The 20205-nt window shown below is 36.3% G+C and overlaps 2 protein-coding genes and 1 pseudogene across 2 annotated transcripts in view; all 3 read right to left on the bottom strand.

Moving 5' to 3' along the window:
* Positions 1-778: 778 nt before the first annotated feature.
* Positions 779-8047, bottom strand: LOC127413167 (uncharacterized). The gene is made up of 6 exons (XM_051650048.1): positions 7936-8047; positions 7199-7387; positions 7052-7088; positions 6581-6801; positions 984-1058; positions 779-789 (listed from the first exon to the last, which is right to left on the bottom strand). The coding sequence occupies exons 1-6, from the start codon at positions 8045-8047 to the stop codon at positions 779-781; spliced, it is 645 nt and encodes a 214-aa protein (XP_051506008.1).
* A 3518-nt stretch (positions 8048-11565) lies between these two features.
* Positions 11566-20205, bottom strand: part of LOC127413371 (peroxidasin-like) — a 107619-nt gene continuing 98979 nt past the window's right edge. The window contains exon 6 of the mRNA XM_051650501.1: positions 11566-14023. Within this exon, the coding sequence (XP_051506461.1) occupies positions 13998-14023 (26 nt within the window). The 3' untranslated portion in view covers positions 11566-13997. The remainder of the gene's footprint in view (positions 14024-20205) is intronic.
* Positions 14023-16404, bottom strand: LOC127413374 (carcinoembryonic antigen-related cell adhesion molecule 3-like; annotated as a pseudogene).

Genomic DNA, 20205 nt, shown 5'->3' with positions numbered 1-20205 from the left:
AGGCTAAGTCACTAGTTAAATTATCTCTGGGTATTTCTGCTCCAGGTACACATTATAAGTCAGGTCACAAGAAGTTTAAGCCAACTGGGCAAGCAGGCCCAGCCACACACAGAGATTTAGTTCATTACCATTATGCCATACGGCCAGGCTGGCCAAGGCACACTTAGATAGTATACACTCAATGCGCATGGTTCTTCAGAGCAGCAGCAGTACACAAGTCTTGACGGTAGATCTGCTTGGATGGGGGGTTGTATTTTGTGTTTTTTGTTATGCATTTGTGCAGCTTCCTTGCTTTGTTGGGGAATTGTTTTATGTCTAATTGTGCAGCAGCATATCATACATGCTTGATGGAGCCTATCTTTGTATGTTCTAGCAGTAGCAAGTCAAGGGCAATAAGAGAAGGTGTGGAGGTCATATGTGATGTTTATCAAAGTTCCTTTCTGTTATAATCACAGTAAAGTTTCCTCATCTTACACTTATCTTCACTACTTTGTTTCAGAATTTCATGTCATCACATTTATGCAAGATTATCAAGTAGAATCTCCTTTTGAGGTTCATGAAACAACTTCCTTGAAATAAAAAAAAAGACTTATTAACTATTTAACAAACAGTTTATGGAAATTTGACTGTTTATTTGTTTAACACTACTACCATATTTGCTTGAGTTCATGACATTATGTAAAAACCTACTGTGATTTCAACACCTTATAAACATCAGTATAAAAAGATTACATTGTAAGATTTACCAGCTGTTCTCTCAAAAGTCACTTGATCATCATTAGACTGAACCTGAATGATCATCATAGTTATGATGATGAACAAATTACTTGCAGATATATTTATTGTTTATAATTGTACTGTTTATCAGTACAGCAGGGCCACATGACTCAATTAATGAAAGGCAAATTAATATATAACCAAAAAATAAAGCAGAAATAATTGTTGTAAATCATCAGATTTTGAAAAATGTCTAGAAAACTCACCAGCTCTCCTTTCACAGATGATCTGAATAACAGTAGGAGTAGTTACTGCTGCAATCTCAATGATAATTATAATCACTGCAGGAAAGAGGCATAAAAAAGACATCATGTAGGTTCTTGCTTAAATCAGATGAAAATTAGCCAACATTTACAATCAAATAGTGTACAGTTATCAGTATAATGTACTGCAATGTGATATACTTCTTAATAAGGATCCACTCAAAGTCTTACTGTCTGTTGAATTGTCAAAGAGAAAACAAGAGTTGCATCGGACAAAGTTTCACAACGATATAGTACCACAGGCCAAAAATGGAACTGGAATGAGCGGTGCTATCCAGAACACATTAGTTAGACACTGATTCTAGAGCAATATTCAGACAGATTGTAAACTTCTTTGAGAGGCTCTGGTCTATAAGCATTAATAGTTATTAATCTTAAGGTGTTGAAAAGAAGGGTGTTGTTTAAAGAGATTGTTTAACCCAACATGGATATTGGAATAGTGCAGCACAAGTATAACAGAAAGCATCAAACAATTATATTGGGGGCTGTTTTTTCTTACTCAAATACTTGACAGTATAGCTGACTGAGGTCTTCACGTCAGTTCCTTCAGTAATCTGACATCTCCACTCTCTGTTGTTGTCTTCATTCAGGAGTGTTGTAGTCAGAGTGATGTTACAGTGTTCTGGAGAGGATGATATCTGATATCTGGAGTCTGTTTGCAGATCAACACCAGATTCATTCACCCAGACCAGTTTAAATCCCCTAATACACAAAGTATGTCTATCAATTGAATATAATTGACAGGAGAGAGTCACAGAGCTGCCAGAGTTGTCACTCAGTCTGTGTGGATGGTGGAGAGACTGAAAGAGAAATTAAGACAGAAATGACACAACAAACTTTACCCTTTTCATTGAACATATGAGTTTAAAGAAAAAAATATTCTGATCCTGAAAATTGACACCATTCGGAATAAATTCTAGAGACTGTTGTGTGTGAAAATCCCAGGAGATCAGCCGTTACAGAAATACTCAAACCAGCCTGTCTGGCACCAATAATCATCCATGCAATTATCTAATCAGCCAATCGTGTGGCTGCAGTGCATAAAATCATGCGGATACGGGTCAGGAGCTTCAGTTAATGTTCACATCAACCATCAGAATGGGTAAAAAAATTTGATCTCAGTGATTTGGAGCGTGGCACGATTATTGGTGCCATACAGGCCAGTTTGAGCATTTCTGTAACTGCTGATCTCCTGGGATTTTCACGCACAACAGTCTCTACAGTTTACACAAAATGGTGCCAAAAATAAAAAACATCCAGTGAGCAGCAGTTCTGTGGATGGAAATGCCTTGTTGATGAGAGAGGTCAACGGAGAATGGCCAGAATGGTTCGAACTGACAAAGTCTACGGTAACTCAGATGACCGCTCTGTACAGTTGTGGTGAGAAGAATATCATCTCAGAATGCTATTCCGAGATGCGGGTTGGTGCTGTTTTGGCGGCATGAGAGGGACCTACACAATTTCATGTAGGTGGTTTTAATGTTGTGGCTGATCGTTGTATATTCGTACGGGTGTGTGTTAATTACCTTTTTTAATTGACAGTTTACATACAATTACTCCAAGAACTTTTACAGCTTTTACAGGGGGGGGGGGGGGTTACTGTTTCATGGGCTTTAATCTAGTATCTATGTCCTGGCACATAACCCATTGAGTTGCTTATCACTTTTGCAAAAAGCACTTACAGTATGGCAGAAAGAAAGAATCTGGGCCTGCTTATGGCACATTTAACTGCTTACAGTCATCTGTTTATTAGAGGTTAACTCATTGAGTTATAAAGTTTTGTTTCATGGGAACTAGTATTCTAAATTCCTGAGCATACATTTAACAAAGCAAAGAAAGATGTACAATAGGAAATTAAAAGTCTAGCACACATTAAAACAATCACAGTTCTACCAATATCGTGTTTGTGTGTTTAAACAGCCTGGATATTATTCTAACTTTCTAATAAAAAAAAAAATAAATAGAAATAAAAAAAAAAAAAAAATCATAATCAATATCTCTTCTGTAACAACTGATATATTCCCTATTCTAGGCCTAATTATACACTATATCATATAAATTATATGTTTTAGTATTTAAATTGAACTATTACACAGAATAGAAAAATGACAGATATATTACTGTTTATTTAGATATTATGCATGCATACAGGTAAAAATGCCCCTGACGGTAAAATCCAGAGAGCAAATATTGCCTCTTAATGGAAAACATTCTGAAGCTGTTATTGGTTGTAAAAGTCATGGAAATTACACAAATACTTCCAAACATAGATTTAATATAAGATCTGATGTAACATTTTAAAAAATATCACAAACACAAACATAAAGATCTCAAAGCAAACAATAGCCTATGAAGTTGTAAAATCTTTTTATGCACCTGATTCTGTTATCAACAGTAGCCAGCATAGAAACTTGTTAGCCTGTGATAAATTCTACTGAGTATCTGAAAACAGAAATGCTGGTATATATATATAAAAATAAAATTGTCATCTTGTTCCACTGACTTATAGTTGAACTATCTGCTTATTTTAGAACTTTTGCTCTTTTTAATTGTGTGAATTGTAGATTACAGAGGCATTAGTTGCACTGCAGTCTTTCTGGACACCTTTTGCTCCTCTGATGGCAGCGTACGTCACTTTATCATCTGAATGAACCTGAATAAGAGATGCAAGTATCAATATGCATATTATTACAGCAGTTTTACCGCATAAGTGATTTAAATGTAGTTGAATTCCATGTTTCAATACTGCAGGCTCAACATTTCTGCAATTACATGTATGTCAGTGTTACATAGGCTACTGTTGACAGATTTCCCTGTTCTTTGTTAGCAGATATTAAAACAAAAGCATTATTATATTCTAACAAAAATGTAAAACAAACATGGGCAAAAGCAGAAGAAAATGGCCAGGTTTCATTACTTACATGTTGTCTTTTTTTATTATGTGATTTTCTGTAAGTGATGACCTCAGCATAAGCCACATCATATGTCTTCTCCTAAAAATCAATGGAAACATGGTTATGATATTTGTGTAGAATCACTGGATTATTATGACTGTTTATTAATTATCAGAACTATATGACTACATATATTTATCCATTATTTTACATAGATGACACAGTGTATTGGTAAAATAATGACTTGTACCTCTAAACTGCTGTAGGTTAATAGACCTGGTTTATATTATAAATTATATTAGAATTCAAAGCAGCCCTATAGAACGGGGCTGTTATAAAGTAACATGGCACCGGTCAAATGTGTGTAAATATGAATGTGTGAGTTGTGATTGTGTTTATTTAATCTTGTTTTTTACTTACATGAACATCAGCTGCAGGAGGGTTGATGGTCTCACAGACTGAAGGATCTGACCTCTTATCTGACCCCTGAACACAAATCTCAGTTACAATGAAAATATCTCACAATAAAATAAACCTATTTACATAAAGTATGTCACTCCAAAATACAGATATTTCAGTACATACTTGTGGATCCTGAGCCTTTTTACTTTTGTCTGAAAGAAATGTATCAATTATCATGAACTGATACACACACACTAGGGGTGTAAAAAAAATGCATACACACACACACACACACACACACACACTAGGGGTGTAAAAAAATATTGTATCGTATTGTGTCATACGATACGCCGCTCTCGTCCAACAAACTAATTGTTGGATAAAGTGGATATGTACCTAGAGTCAACAAAAGACTGCTTTTTGAGAGGTAACTTTGAGAAACTTCCATTGGTGCTGTGTCTTGTTAATAAGGGGCTGTTCACACCAAAAGTGTTGTTCCGTCCATCCATACAGGAGCACCAAAATTTTTTTTAAGTTCTTTTGTCAAGTTAAAAAGAAAATCAACTGTTAAAAACGTGTCTCGAGACACCCGTGTTATACTCTATTCCCTGTTAGCACATGCACAACACCAAGACATCTAATTGATGTGTGTGTTTACATCTGGAAGATGTCTATTTTACGTTGTTTGCTCATCTACCATACGTCTATGAGACGTATGTCAATAAGTATGTCTCGGATGTCAGTAAGACATTCAGCAAATGTTTTTGATTTACAATCATTGTAAATCTGATCTTTTTAAGATGTTTAGCAGATGTTAGATACTTTCCAGATGAAAAGATCTAAAACAGACATCTCCGAGATGAACGTGTGCCATCTGGGTTCATTGCACTGCATTGGTCTCAACAACCTCTAGTCTTTTAGAAATGCTTTAGTCATTAGATACATGAATGCCACACATACTGAAGAAAATGTAAAAATTGTTCTCTCAAAGTCATCAGAATTTAATGGTTTCTGTATGTACCCCGAGATGAAATCTTGCAGGCAAAAGTGAGCAGAAACTACTTGACTTACAATGAATGAAATATAGTAGTGCAATTGAGGAAATTGTTAACAAATTGAATGTAAATGTTTATATTCACTTTCTGCATAAACATTGTCATATTTAATACATTATTGTTTGTAATTTTAGGCTCATTTTAGTTATAGTACAGTAATACTGTATTTTGTTATATAATGGAATATAATACTGTAGTATAGAGAAGTTGGAAGTTTGTATTGCCAAGTTAAACCACATAGGCACATCGAACCTTTAATTTTAATTTTTCACTGACATTTTGTTAACACAGGTATGTCGTAATTGCAATACCAATTTGTTCACTTCACCTAGGACGTGTCATTTATTTAATTTTTATTCTCAACTGGTAATATTGTTTAACCAACATAAACTTAAGAAAATAATAAATGAGGTTTATTTGATATATGTGCCTAGAGTCAATAGTTCTTTAAACTATACATTTAATACATTCATAAAAGCTCTTGTCTTAGCCTTTACTGGTCTCGGTCTCGACTCGGACTCGACCCTCTTCTGGTCTCGGTCTTAGACTTAGACACAAATGAGTTGGTCTCGACTACATCACATCATTAATCTAAAAACTGTGAGGTGACAGCCTATCCTGCTACAATCACATGCCGTAGTATACATTGTTACAACCAATATTTTTTTTTTTTACAATAATACACTTGCAATAAGGGGTCTATAAGGTAAGATGAAGGCACTGCAAAATGTTGACATTATGCAAACATGCTGTTTCGAAAGTATAACCAATAATTACACATTACACATGTTAACACAAGACTGGTTTGATAGAAACACTTACTAACACTGTGTTTACACTAAAGTTTTACCAGCTAAAAAGTAAACCTGTTTACTTCTGCTTGATATCTACAGAAAGATACCAGAAAAGTACATGAAAGAGACGTGATGTGACTATTCATTGAACAGAATTCTGAGTGTCATTTGTATTATATACTGTATGTCTCTAGTTGTGTTGCTAAAAGCCATCTGCATGATACCTGCTAAATACACAGTGTGTCGGTGCTTGTTGTGAAATATTTCATTATTAAAACATGCTGTATTAGACATTTTCTATTCCAAAACTGATTTTTGACAAATTTAACTGATTTTTAATTTTGCTTTTCTGTTTTATCCTGATTGTTTTAAGAGATAATTTTTTGTTTTCTCACCCAAATACTTGACAGTATAGCTGACTGAGGTCTTCACGTCAGTTCCTTCAGTAATCTGACATCTCCACTCTCTGTTGTTGTCTTCATTCAGGAGTGTTGTAGTCAGAGTGATGTTACAGTGTTCTGGAGAGGATGATATCTGATATCTGGAGTCTGTTTGCAGATCAACACCAGATTCATTCACCCAGACCAGTTTAAATCCCCTAATACACAAAGTATATCTATCATTTGAATATAATTGACAGGAGAGGGGAGAAGAAAGCCTTTATTATTGTCACATATTATACATTTTCATATATACAGTGAAATTTCTTTGTTTTCACATATCCCAGCTAAGCTGGGGTCAGAGTGCATGGTCAGCCATGATACGGCACCCCTGGAGCAGATAGGGTCAGTGGCCTTGCTCAAGGGCCCAACAGTGGCATCTTGAACCCCCAACCTTCTGGTCAGTAACCCAGAGCCTTTAACCACTGAGCCACCACTGCCCCCTGTGTAGATGCTGGAGAGACTGAAAGAGAAATTAAGACAGATATTACACAGATATTCACTCTTCAGTTCTAATTCAACATGTGAGTTTATGGCGAGATAGTTTTAAAATTGATCATATAATGAACTGACGGAGAAGAATATGTAGAAGTACATGGTCATTAGTATATGGTGTCTCAACATTCACATATTGCCAGCAGTTGTAAAGTCCATAATCTTCTTTTGTGGTTTTATAAATGTTCAGAGAACAGTCAGACCCCAGATTCAGTCTCTCATGTCTCTCTGTGTCATTCATATTTATTCCTTCATGAATCCATGAATCTGTAGATCTTTAGAGCCTTGTAGTTGATGTGTAATCAGAACGAGTAATATTACAGGGCAGAGTGACATTTTCACCATCACTGCAGAACACATTGGTCACTTTCTTTCCACTGGTACCTAACAAATGGTGGATATATGTGTTTATACTGTATGATGTATTAATAAACACTTTTTACATGCGACACATCAGAAATGAGACTGAAAATGAGTAATTTTTTTAAGCTGTCTATTCTCCCCTCTTTATTCCTTAATTTAATAATCTGTCTTTATTTTTAGGTTTCTGTTGTCTGAGGAGGTCTATCTCAAACTAGGTTTGCTGCATATGTGTTGCTTTCTCCTGTTTTTAATTATTAAATAAACAGAATTTTCATATAGACATAATTTCATAATGTGAGACAAACACAATAAGCTTTTGTCTGAGTTTCGAATTCTTTGTCCCTTTATAGGAAAAATAAAGTCTTAACACCAAACTACTATCAAACTCTATAGATGAATGTTAATAAACTGAACACGTTTGACCTCTGAGACACATTAACTCCACTTCATACAGACACAGAAGCACTTGTCTCTTTTGCAATATTTTACACAGATTTCTTTAACTCTGAGAAGTGAGCAGAGAATTATCAGTCCCAGCAGATATATGTGACATTTATCTGCCATTTCGTTTCTCTGTTTTTCTTCCTCTTTTAATTACATGTTCTCTTCCTTTAAACATCATCAGCCCTTCCTGTGTTTCTTAATATCCGATGATCAAACAGTTCAGAGTAAGACATCATGATGCAAAAAAGACACTGTATAAACATTCAGCCAGTACATGATGGTGAATTGTAATGATTCAAATATACAGTATGCATATACAAATGAAAACAGAAAGAGAAAATCAGTTCATATATTTCCTTTATTGTTGCTGATTTATTTACTTTATTTGTAGAAAGTAATCTCTCTTTTTTTCATTAAAAACTTTCTAATTTAAATGTTCTTTTCCTGCGTGTTCCTTGACTTTTTGGTTTTCAAATATGTTATCTTTTCTATATGGTTGAGGAAATATCACTTGAGCAAGAATTTATCCAAATAACGTGCAGTTCAAATCATTACAGTAACATCATTATAGCATTTTAATGTTCAGCTCAAAATTCTGTTTGAGTACTGTTTGAAATTCACACATTTACTAAATGCACTCATTTAATTATCTATATACAGTATATATACAGTACATCTGATGATAAAATGCAATTATAAGATATTTTAATCAAATTCCACAGTTCTGTGTACTTAATTAGACTTTTATGACTATGTAACTATTGGAAATTAACTTTTTAAATTACTTAATAAAGATCACCTTCTAAAAAAGGAACGGGGCTGCATTTCCCAAAAGCATCGCAAGCTTAAGTTGATCGTAGAGATCATTGGTGCTAATGGCCTCTACGATCAACTTAAGCTTGTGATGCTTTTGGGAAACGCAGCCCAGGCTGTTTTATTTCAATAATTAAATATCTATTTATTTTCCAAATATGTCTAAACTGGTTTGAGAAATTTCTACAGTGTGGATTGTTTCCACATCAAAACATCAACCACATTCCAAAAGCTCTGAAAAGCACACAGTTAAACAGCTAAAAAACATTTATCATATAGAATTACACCTGATTTTCTCTTAAAGGGAGCTTTAAGTGACTACTGGTTTTCTCTAAAAAGCCAAAACATATAACTATAAATATATACTGTAAGGTTTGGTGAAAACAAACGGAAATCTAATGTCTTATTAAGCGAAACTCTTGACCAATGGTCTAACCGATGTTAGATTTCGTTTTTTTTTTTTTACTGAGGACTAATAAGCTGGGCATAGAAATGCATCTATTTTTCAACAACAAACTCTTCAGACATATTTGTAAGTTCTGTTCTATGTTTTGTGTGCAGCTACCGTATGGTGGTCCTGTTGAAGTGAAACAAAAAGAGTTTTTGCTTGAACACCCCATCTCATGCGTGCTGCGTAACTACTGTTTCTCTCATGCAAGGAGCTCTAAAGCTCGCGTGCAGATTCATGAACTCGCACAGGAGACCAATGGTCAGTGAACATTTTTACTAAATAATACATTAGATTTTGTTTTGTTTCACACCAAACCTATTCGTATGCTTTCATAACTATCATGAGTCTCATGGAATAATTATTAGACTTCTGAATTATTCTCTTGTGTCCTTATGAAGCTTGAGGAGGTCACCATAAACTGCCATTGTATGACATCACTGAGAGAACATTTTTTTCTCATTTTCTCCCTTTGTGTTAAGAAAAAGAAAGAAAGTCATATTGGGATGAGTAAACAATGACCGAAGTTTCATTTTTGGGTGAACTATCCCTTTAAATTTAACAGGCTCCAAGTTCACCAGAGGTAACACTAATCACACTAATGGTGACTTCACACAAATCAGCTACACTATATTGCCAAAAGTATTCGCTCATCTGCCTTTAGACGCATATGAACTTAAGTGACATCCCATTCTTAATCCATAGGGTTTAATATGACGTCGGCCCACCCTTTGCAGCTATAACAGCTTCAACTCTTCTGGGAAGGCTTTCCACAAGGTTTAGGAGTGTGTTTATGAGAATTTTTGACCATTCTTCCAGAAGCGCATTTGTGAGGTCAGACACTGATGTTGGACGAGAAGGCCTGGCTCGCAGTCTTCGCTCTAATTCATCCCAAAGGTGCTCTATTGGGTTGAGGTCAGGACTCTGTGCAGGCCAGTCAAGTTCTTCCACACCAAACTCGCTCATCCATGTCTTTATTGACCTTGCTTTGTGCACTGGTGCGCAGTCATGTTGGAACAGGAAGGGGCCATCCCCAAACTGTTCCCACAAAGTTGGGAGCATGGAATTGTCCAAAATCTCTTGGTATGCTGAAGCATTCAGAGTTCCTTTCACTGGAACTAAGGGGCCAAGCCCAGCTCCTGAAAAACAACCCCACACCATAATCCCCCCTCCACCAAACTTCACAGTTGGCACAATGCAGTCAGACAAGTACCGTTCTCCTGGCAACCGCCAAACCCAGACTGGTCTATCAGATTGCCAGATGGAGAAGCGTGATTCGTCACTTCAGAGAACGCGTCTCCACTGCTCTAGAGTCCAGTGGCGGCGTGCTTTACACCACTGCATCTGACGCTTTGCATTGCACTTGGTGATGTATGGCTTGGATGCAGCTGCTCGGCCATGGAAACCCATTCCATGAAGCTCTCTATGCACTGTTCTTGAGCTAATCTGAAGGCCACATGAACTTTGGAGGTCTGTAGCGATTGACTCTGCAGAAAGTTGGCGACCTCTGCGCACTATGCGCCTCAGCATCCGCTGACCCCGCTCTGTCATTTTACGTGGCCTACCACTTCGTGGCTGAGTTGCTGTCATTCCCAATCGCTTCCACTTTGTTATAATACCACTGACAGTTGACTGTGGAATATTTAGTAGCGAGGAAATTTCACAACTGGACTTGTTGCACAGGTGGCATCCTATCACAGTACCACACTGGAATTCACTGAGCTCCTGAGAGCGGCCCATTCTTTCACAAATGTTTGTAGAAGCAGTCTGCATGCCTAGGTGCTTCATTTTATACACCTGTGGCCATGGAAGTGATTGGAACACCTGAAGTCAATTATTTGGATGGGTGAGCGAATACTTTTGGCAATATAGTGTATCAACAGCTACAACAAAGCAACAACAATAGTCATAAGAATTAATACTATATACATTTTTAAATAACTAATTATTACAATTCTCCATAAGTTCCCTTGTCTTGACCAAAACATACATAATGTCTTCAAGCACAAGGGCTTCTGGGTATTCCACACAGCCACAATTTTGTACTTGATAATTTTGAGTTAGTAGTACTCAAACCAAAGTTAAAAGAACGTATATATTTGAGTTAAAATTCCAAAATGTGACATTTCAAGTACTGTTTGATTAGGAACACTTGATTGTTTTTTTTAATGACAACTTTAAGGTTTAGAGAGTAATGGTAACTTAATTAAAACGAGTAAGAAAAGTACAAAAATAAAACTTAAGTTGAGTTTACAATTTTTTTTTATTTGAGATAACTAGTAGTATTTACAGGGTTTAAACAAAAGAATTCATTTTTGTGTTACAAACCACATTTCCTTATGAAAACAGATTTCTTGCATTGCAGAGAGTGCTGATTATGATCTATAAGTCTATTGGCTGAGGTGTTTGTATATTGGGGGTCTGTAAATGGTCACGACCTGAGTAAATCACTGAATAGTCTGATCTGCTGAATAGACAGTTTAAATGTATCAGGTCTGGTTCTGGTCACATGGTCAAGGAAGGAATAAAAGAGGATGGTAACCAAATGTTATCAAGCCCTAAACAGAAAGTATAATCTGGCAGAATATCTCTACACTGTTAGAGGTACAAAACAGAGACTGACCCTAGTTGCAGCAAAATAGCAGCATTCATGGTGTTCTCACAGATGTGTGAGTTACCAATGCCATGGGCACTGACACACCCCTGACCCATACAGACACTGGATTTTGGACCTGATGCTAATAACAGCTTGGATGGCCCTTTTCCTCTTTGGCCCGGATAACACGACGGCTTTGTTTTTCAAAAACTTTTTGAAATGTGGACTCTTCAGACCAAAAAACACAGTTCCACTGTTCTACTTTACACTGTTCTCTAAGATGAGACCGAGCCCAGAGAAGTCGGCAGTGCTTCTGGACAGTGTTAATGTAGGGCTTCTGCTTTGCATAGTAAAGTCTTAACTTGCATCTGTGGATGCAGCGGCAAGTGGTGTTGACTAACAAAGGTTTACTAAAGTTATCCCAAGCCAATGTTCATGATATCCATTACAGATTAATGATTTTTTAAGACAGTGACGTCTGAGGGATTAGAGATCACACGCATTCAGAAGTGGTTTTCATCTTGCCCTTTACGCACCGATATTTGACCAAATTCCTTGAATCTTTTAAATATATTGTGCACTGTAGAGGGTGAAATGCACAAAATCCTTCCAATTTGTCTTTGGGGAACATTGTTCTCAAAGTGCTGGATTATTTGCTGAAGCATCTGTTGCCAAATTGACAAGTCTTGAACGATGCTTGCTCTTGAAGGACTAGGCTGTTTTTGGAGGCTCCTTATATACTATTACACAATTGCCCGTTTAACATCTCCTGTTTCACATCACCTTGTTATTTCAACTCGTCAAATTGTTATTAGTTTTAAATTGCCCCGTCTTAACTTTTTGGAGTGTGTTGCAATCATTTGATTTGAAATTACTGTTCATTAAAAAAAAAAAACTATGAAATTCTCAAGGTAAAACATAATGTGTAGTTGTAGTGTTTTCAATACAGCAAAGGGTGAATATAATTTACAGATCACTCCTTTTTGTTTTATTAGTATTTTTCATACTGTCCCAACTTTTTTGGAATTGGGGTTGTAGTTGTATTACAGTTCTTATTTATTCATTAACTGGCACCTTATTTTAGTTCTATTTTTATTGTTATTTGTTACTGTTTTATTATTACTGTTGTTGTTATTATTATTTCTTGTCATCATCTGTTTTATGTATTAATGCATTGACAATATTGTATATAAAAACAAACATGCCAATATAGTACTTTTTAATTTAAAAATTATATCTTGTAATAAACTGGCCATGGAGACGGTGTTAGGATCCATGTGCTGGAAGTTTATTATGAACACAAGCAAAAAATCCAAATCGGCAGGCAAATAGAGGTAGTCGTTAAGCAAGCGGTATAATCCAATAAACCAAAAAGACAGTCCAACAAGGCAAACAAAACAAAGGGGTATCCAAAAGGCAGTAAATCCAGGAAAACAGGCAATGGTCATAACATGAAAACAATCAGCAAAGGTGATGGAAAAACACTTGGTAAGGCAGGGTAAACTGGCAATAATTCGCAAAGTCAAAATGGAACAGCATGGTATTTAAATAGTTTAAACAGGAAGTCACCAAAGAAGAAACGGTACAGAGTTAGTATTCGGGAGAGGGCTCCCTCTGATGGTTGGTAGGAGGGGTAACAACCTCGGATGTTACAGTTCTTTACTATTCTCTCTTCTTGTGAAATGCACAGTTTTATATCATCTTGCTGTTAACATTTTTCAGTCACCTCGGCATTCCTACAGCTTGTACCACTGCAATTGAAAAACCCACCTTATACAGATCAGAGTTATTCACTTATGTATTGTAAGCACAGTAATTGTGATCATACTAATTATAGTAGTTTCACTGTCTGTGTTTAATAGCTGAGCTAAAGCTGTGTAAAGATACTGAATTTTTTTTAACCTAAAATATGCTTCAAGTGATAACATCAAAAATAACTGGTTTGATTCAAGTCAAAAATATTATTTAACATCACTGAATCAACTAGAATACATTAGGTTTATAATTAATTAAATATATTTATTTATCACACATATACATTTGCACATATACAGTGAAATTCTTTTTTTTTCACATATCCCAGCTAAGCTGGGGTCAGAGTGCAGGGTCAGCCATGATACAGCACCCCTGGAGCAGATAGGGTCAAGGGCCTTGCTCAAGGGCCCAACAGTGGCATCTTGGCGGTGCTGGGGCTTGAACCCCCAATCTTCTGATCAGTAACCCAGAGCCTTAACCGCTTCTTAAAGTAACAAAAGCAATGTGAATAAGACATTTAATACACACTTTCAGTAAGTTCAGCAAGCAGTTTATTCTTACTATATTCCATAAAATATTTACATGATATTCATGAGTTCATGACATTCTAATTTAATCACTTCATAAACATTCGTAGAAAGATTGAATTCCAGCTGTTACAGTATTTCTCTGAAAGCAGCAAAAGTCACTCAACATAATAATCAACAGACTCACTGAACCTGAATCATTCACACAGATTTGATTAAAACACAGGCAGACTTACTGTTAAAAAGAGAAATAACAGAAATAAAGGTGGAGTTGGGGTGGTAGAGGGATGCTGGAAGAATTGTCGCAGGAGTGAGGTCAGAATCTGATTAAATAATCTTTCATATCTAGAATCTATGATATATTTAACAGTGTGATTAACAGGATTAGATGAACATGTTTATAAACTTTTATTTTAAAGCACTCTGCACAATACTGGACACTGGAAATTACCTTAAAAGCATGTTATTTTGTCATTTCTTTATATTTGTCAAATGCGCATTCAATCTTCTAGGTGTTTCAGCTCTTCTTTTGTTTCCTGAGAATAATAATATGTTATAAAAAAAAAAAATAAAAAAAAAAATCTATGCGTATTCTGTCTATGCGTCTGGTGTCATAGATTGTTGTGAATCTTCAGATTGTGAGAAATGCTTAAAAACTCACCAGCTCTCCTTTCACAGATGATCTGAAGCAGAATAACAGTAGGAGTAGTTACTGCTGCAATCTCAACGATAATTATAATCACTGCAGGAAAGAGACACAGACACATTCAGGTAGAGGTTACATCACAAGAGAATAAACAAACTGAATCCATGAAACTCAAAATGAACTTTTTGTTTAAATCAACATTTATAATCGAATGCTGTAGAGTTATCAGTATAATGTACTGCAATGTGGTAAAGACATTTCATACCTCTGAATAATGATCCAATTGACATTTTACTGTCTGCTGAATTGCCTAAAGAGAAAACAAGAGTTTCAACAGAAATGATGTAGTAAAACAAGACACATTAGTTATATTAGGATACTGATTCAAGAGGAATATTCATCTAAAATGTTCAGCATTCAGAGATGTATAAACTTTTTGAGCCTCTGGTCTCTTAGTTTTGTTAGTGTTTAATCTGAAAGTGTTGGAAAGAAGAAGGGTGTTGCACTTGTTTAGACAGATTTCTCACCAAAAAATCCTAAATAGTCCTTAATGGCAATAATGTTATGCATGTACAGTATAACAGAAAGTCTCAAACAAATATTAGGACGTTGTTCTTTTTCTTACCCAAATACTTGACAGTATAGCTGACTGAGGTCTTCACGTCAGTTCCTTCAGTAATCTGACATCTCCACTCTCTGTTGTTGTCTTCATTCAGGAGTGTTGTAGTCAGAGTGATGTTACAGTGTTCTGGAGAGGATGATATCTGATATCTGGAGTCTGTTTGCAGATCAACACCAGATTCATTCACCCAGACCAGTTTCAATCCCCTAATACACAAAGCATGACTATCAATTGAATATAATTGCAGGAGAGAGTCACAGAGCTGCCTGGTCTGATCTCAGTCTGTGTAGATGGTGGAGAGACTGAAAGAGAAATTACAACAGAAATGACACAACAGACTTCACTCTTTTCAGTGAATATGTGAGTTTAAAGAGAGAATGGTTTACATTTCCCTTTAAATTGATCATAAAATAATTGAATGAATAAAAACACTGACCATGAAGAAAATGCAGATAAACATTTTCAGTATATGGTCTCTCTCCATTCACATTTTTCCAGCAGTTGTAAAGTCCATTATCTTCTTTTGTGGTTTTATAGATGTTCAGAGAACAGTCAGACACCAGATTCAGTCTCTCATGTCTCTCTATGTCATTCTTCTTTATTCCTCCAGAAATCAGTACCTCTGTCTCTGAATATCCTTCTCCATAATAGTTCCATGTAGTTGATGTGCAGTCAGAACGAGCATTATTACATGGCAGACTGACATTTTCACCATCAGTGAAGAACACATGGATTTCTTTCACTTCACTGGTACCTGACACATAGTGCATGTGTGTGTTTATTCTGTATTTATATTAATAAATAAAAAACTGTTTTACATGTCACATAAATTCATATTTAACATTTACTTACAAATGTCAGAACTAAGACTCTTAACAGTGATGAAAAATGAGACAGTCTTCAGAAGTGCCTTTTATCTCTTTAACAAATATTTTATACACATTTCTTTACCTGTGAGAGGTGAGCAGAGAATTATCAGTCCCAGCAGATATATGTGACATTTATCAGCCATTTTCTGTCTTTGTTAGTCTTCTTCTGTTCAATATATGAACTCTTCCTTTAAACATCATCAGCCCTTCCTGTTTCTTAACATCCGATGATCAAACAGTTCAGAGTAAGACATCATGATGCAACAACGACACTGTGTAAACAATAAACTACATGATGGTGAATTATAATGTAACACACAAAAATTGCATTATGATAATAAACTGTCAATAAGCTGCTTACAGACAATACATCAAATATATGCATACAGAGTCCAAATTAAAACAGAAAGAGAAAATCAGTTTGTCATTTGCAGAAAATATTTTTTTCCTTTGAATTTTTTCTAATTTAAATGTTCTTTTCCTGCGTGTTCCTTGAATTTTTGGTCTTCAAATATGTTATCTTTTCTATATGGTTGAGGAAATATCACTTGAGCAAGAATTTATCCAAATAACGTGCAGTTCAAAGCTCACAGTCTCATGTGACACCAGTAGTTATCCATCTCTGACAAAATCTATTTAATTTTCCAGAGGTGGGGGCAAGTCACACATGTTGAAGACACAAGCAAGTCTCAAGTCTTAACCATCAAATCCAAGTCAAGTCTCAAGTCGCAGTGTAGACAAATCAAGCAAATCAAGTCGAGTCCTGCAAAGTATCAAATCAAGTCAACTCAAGTCACAGTACCAAACAGAAATAAATAAAAGTTAATATTTGGGCTACATATTTATTTTTACCCCGAAAAGATGAACTTATATACATATCTTTACATACATCTATATTCATTATATACACATCTGTGCTACATTAATATCTGACAATAAAATCATATAAAATAAAATTCAGTTACTTACACAAAATGTTCAAAATCACAACAAAAATCCAATCTACATTATTGTGTCTAATATTGGTTGCATTTACAGAAAATAAGGTTTGCCAAGACTTTGTCACTAAGTTGTGAATGATGGGGCCGCATAAAAAACATAAAACATCACATCATAAAAGCTAAAAAAGTATGAAATATCATCCTCGAGTGCAGGGGTGTAGATTCCAGAGGAATAAATATAATCAAAAAAAGCAAGTACTTCCATACTTTTTTCTATGCAAACACATGCTAGATAGACGTTCAAAGGTGATGTAAGGCAGTTTAGCAGTTTTGAGACACAGCCTTTAACTTCCTCTTTGATAGCAACGGAGCGCAACAGTTCAACATCAACACTCACATCACTGTGATGGAGGAGCCGGTGTAAAACAACTAGAACATTTTCTCCATCTCGGTCAGTTGTCGAGATTTTGTGAGATTTTTTGAATACGGAAATATATTTTTCGATTGGATTGGAATTTAACTGGTGAGTTCACTTAAACTATTTATTCTTCTTGCTTTTTTGTTGTTGTTTTTTACGTAAAAATATTGCCTACTGACTTTTAGGCTATCCATTTCTTTTAACATGATGAATTGCAAATATCAACTGAAGTGAAGTGATTTTCGTTTGTTCGTTTAAAAGTTTTTCTATAACAGATTAAAATTGCCTTTGTTGACTGTCATGCTTCTCTTTGTAGTTTCAGTCCTCCACTTCAAGTCAAAGTCGAGTCTCAAATCATTTGCTCTCAAGTCAAAATCAAAGTCATTTTCTTATTTTAATCAAGCAAGTCGCAAGTCCTGAAATTTGCATCTCGAGTCAGACTCGAGTCAAGTAATGTAATTCAAGTCACCTTTTTTTCAAGAAAATAAAAAAGATAGCCCTGGTAGTCACATCATTTTAGCATTTTAATATTCAGCTCAAATGTCAGTTTCAGTACTGATAGAAATTTACATATGAAATAAAATGACCTAATTTAACTAACTATATATAAATCTGACACACACACACACACACAAATGCTATTAATATATTTGAATCCATTTCCACAGTTCTGTGTACTTAATCAAATCAAATCAAATCACTTTATTGTCACACAGCCATATACACAAGTGCAATGGTGTGTGAAATTCTTGGGTGCAGTTCTGAGCAACATAGCAGTCGTGACAGTGATGGGACAGTACCAATTTACAATAACATCAAATTAACACAACACAATTTAAACATCTGTTATACACATAATTACACTCAACAATATACAAATAATAACATACACTGTACAGTATACAATACGCTGTTTTTTTTTGTTTGTTTTTTTACTATATAGATACACATTATTCAATAAAAATTAAAAATAAAAATATATATAAAAAAGTATATATATATATATATATATATATATATATATATATATATATATATATATATATATATATAGAATGTACAGTATTGTACTGTATTGACATTCAGGCTGTCGGTTGATAGTCAGTTGTTAAGAGAGAACATAATATAATAATAATAATAATATAATTTATGACAGTCCGGTGTGAGATATAAGAGTAAGAGTAATAAAGTGCAGTGCTGATGTATTTTGATCATGGGAGATCAAGAGTTCAGAAGTCTGATTGCTTGGGGGAAGAAGCTATCATGGAGTCGGCTGGTGCGGGTCCTGATGCTGCGATACCGCCTACCTGATGGTAGCAGTGAGAACAGCCCATGGCTTGGGTGGCTGGAGTCTCTGATGATCCTCCGAGCTTTTTTCACACACCGCCTTGTATATATTTCCTGGAGGGAGGGAAGCTCACCTCCGATGATGTGTCTGGCAGTTTGCACCACCCTTTGCAGTGCTTTGCGGTTGTGGGCAGTGCTATTGCCGTACCAGGTGGAGATACAGCCAGTCAGGATGCTCTCTACAGTGCAGGTGTAGAACCGTGTGAGGATGTGGCGGTTCATTCCAAACTTCCTCAGCCGTCTCAGGAAGAAGAGGCGCTGATGAGCCTTCTTCACGACGACTTCAGTGTGGACGGACCATGTGAGTTCCTCAGTGATGTGGACACCCAGGAACTTGAAGTTGCTGACTCTCTCCACTGGTGCTCCATTGATGGTGATGGGACTGTGTTCTCTGTCTTTTCTTCTGAAGTCCACCACAAGCTCCTTTGTCTTACTGACGTTGAGGGAGAGGTTGTGCTCCTGACACCAGTGTGTCAGAGTGTGCACCTCCTCTCTGTAGGCTGTTTCATCATTGTCAGTGATCAGACCTACCACCGTCGTGTCATCAGCAAACTTAATGATGGCATTGGAGCTATGTGTTGCCACACAGTCATGTGTGTACAAGGAATATAGTAGTGGGCTGAGAACACAGCCCTGCGGGGCTCCAGTGTTGAGGGTTAGTGATGAGGAGATGTTGCTGCCTATTCTAACCACCTGGCGTCTGCTTGACAGGAAGTCCAGGATCCAGCTGCACAGTGAGCTGTTTAAGCCCAGAGCCCGGAGTTTCTCATCTAGCTTGGAGGGCACTATGGTGTTGAATGCTGAGCTGTAGTCTACAAAAAGCATTCTCACATAAGTGTTCCTTTTTTCCAGGTGGGAGAGAGCAGTGTGTATTGTGGATGCAATGGCATCATCAGTGGAGTGGTTGTTGCGGTAAGCAAACTGCAGTGGGTCCAGTGATGGAGGCAGCACAGAGCAGATGTAATCTCTGATTAGTCTCTCAAAACATCTGCTGATGATGGGGGTCAGAGCAACAGGACGCCAGTCATTTAAACAAGTTATTTTTGATTGTTTTGGTACAGGCACAATGGTGGATGTTTTAAAGCATGTGGGGACTACAGACAAGGAGAGGGAAAGGTTGAAAATGTCCGTAAAAACACCAGCCAGCTGGTTCGCGCACGCTCTGATAACGCGGCCCGGAATGCCGTCTGGGCCCGCGGCTTTGCGGATATTCACCCGTCGGAAGGATCAGGTTACATCCGCTACAGAGACGGAGAGTGAACTAACCTCTGCAGCTTCGGCCGTGAGAGCTCTCTC

Source organism: Myxocyprinus asiaticus, chromosome 22, assembly GCF_019703515.2.
Source record: "Myxocyprinus asiaticus isolate MX2 ecotype Aquarium Trade chromosome 22, UBuf_Myxa_2, whole genome shotgun sequence".
Lineage (NCBI taxonomy): Eukaryota > Metazoa > Chordata > Actinopteri > Cypriniformes > Catostomidae > Myxocyprinus > Myxocyprinus asiaticus.
The sequence above is the reverse complement of the archived record's forward strand: the minus strand, read 5'-3'. Positions and strand labels throughout refer to the sequence as shown.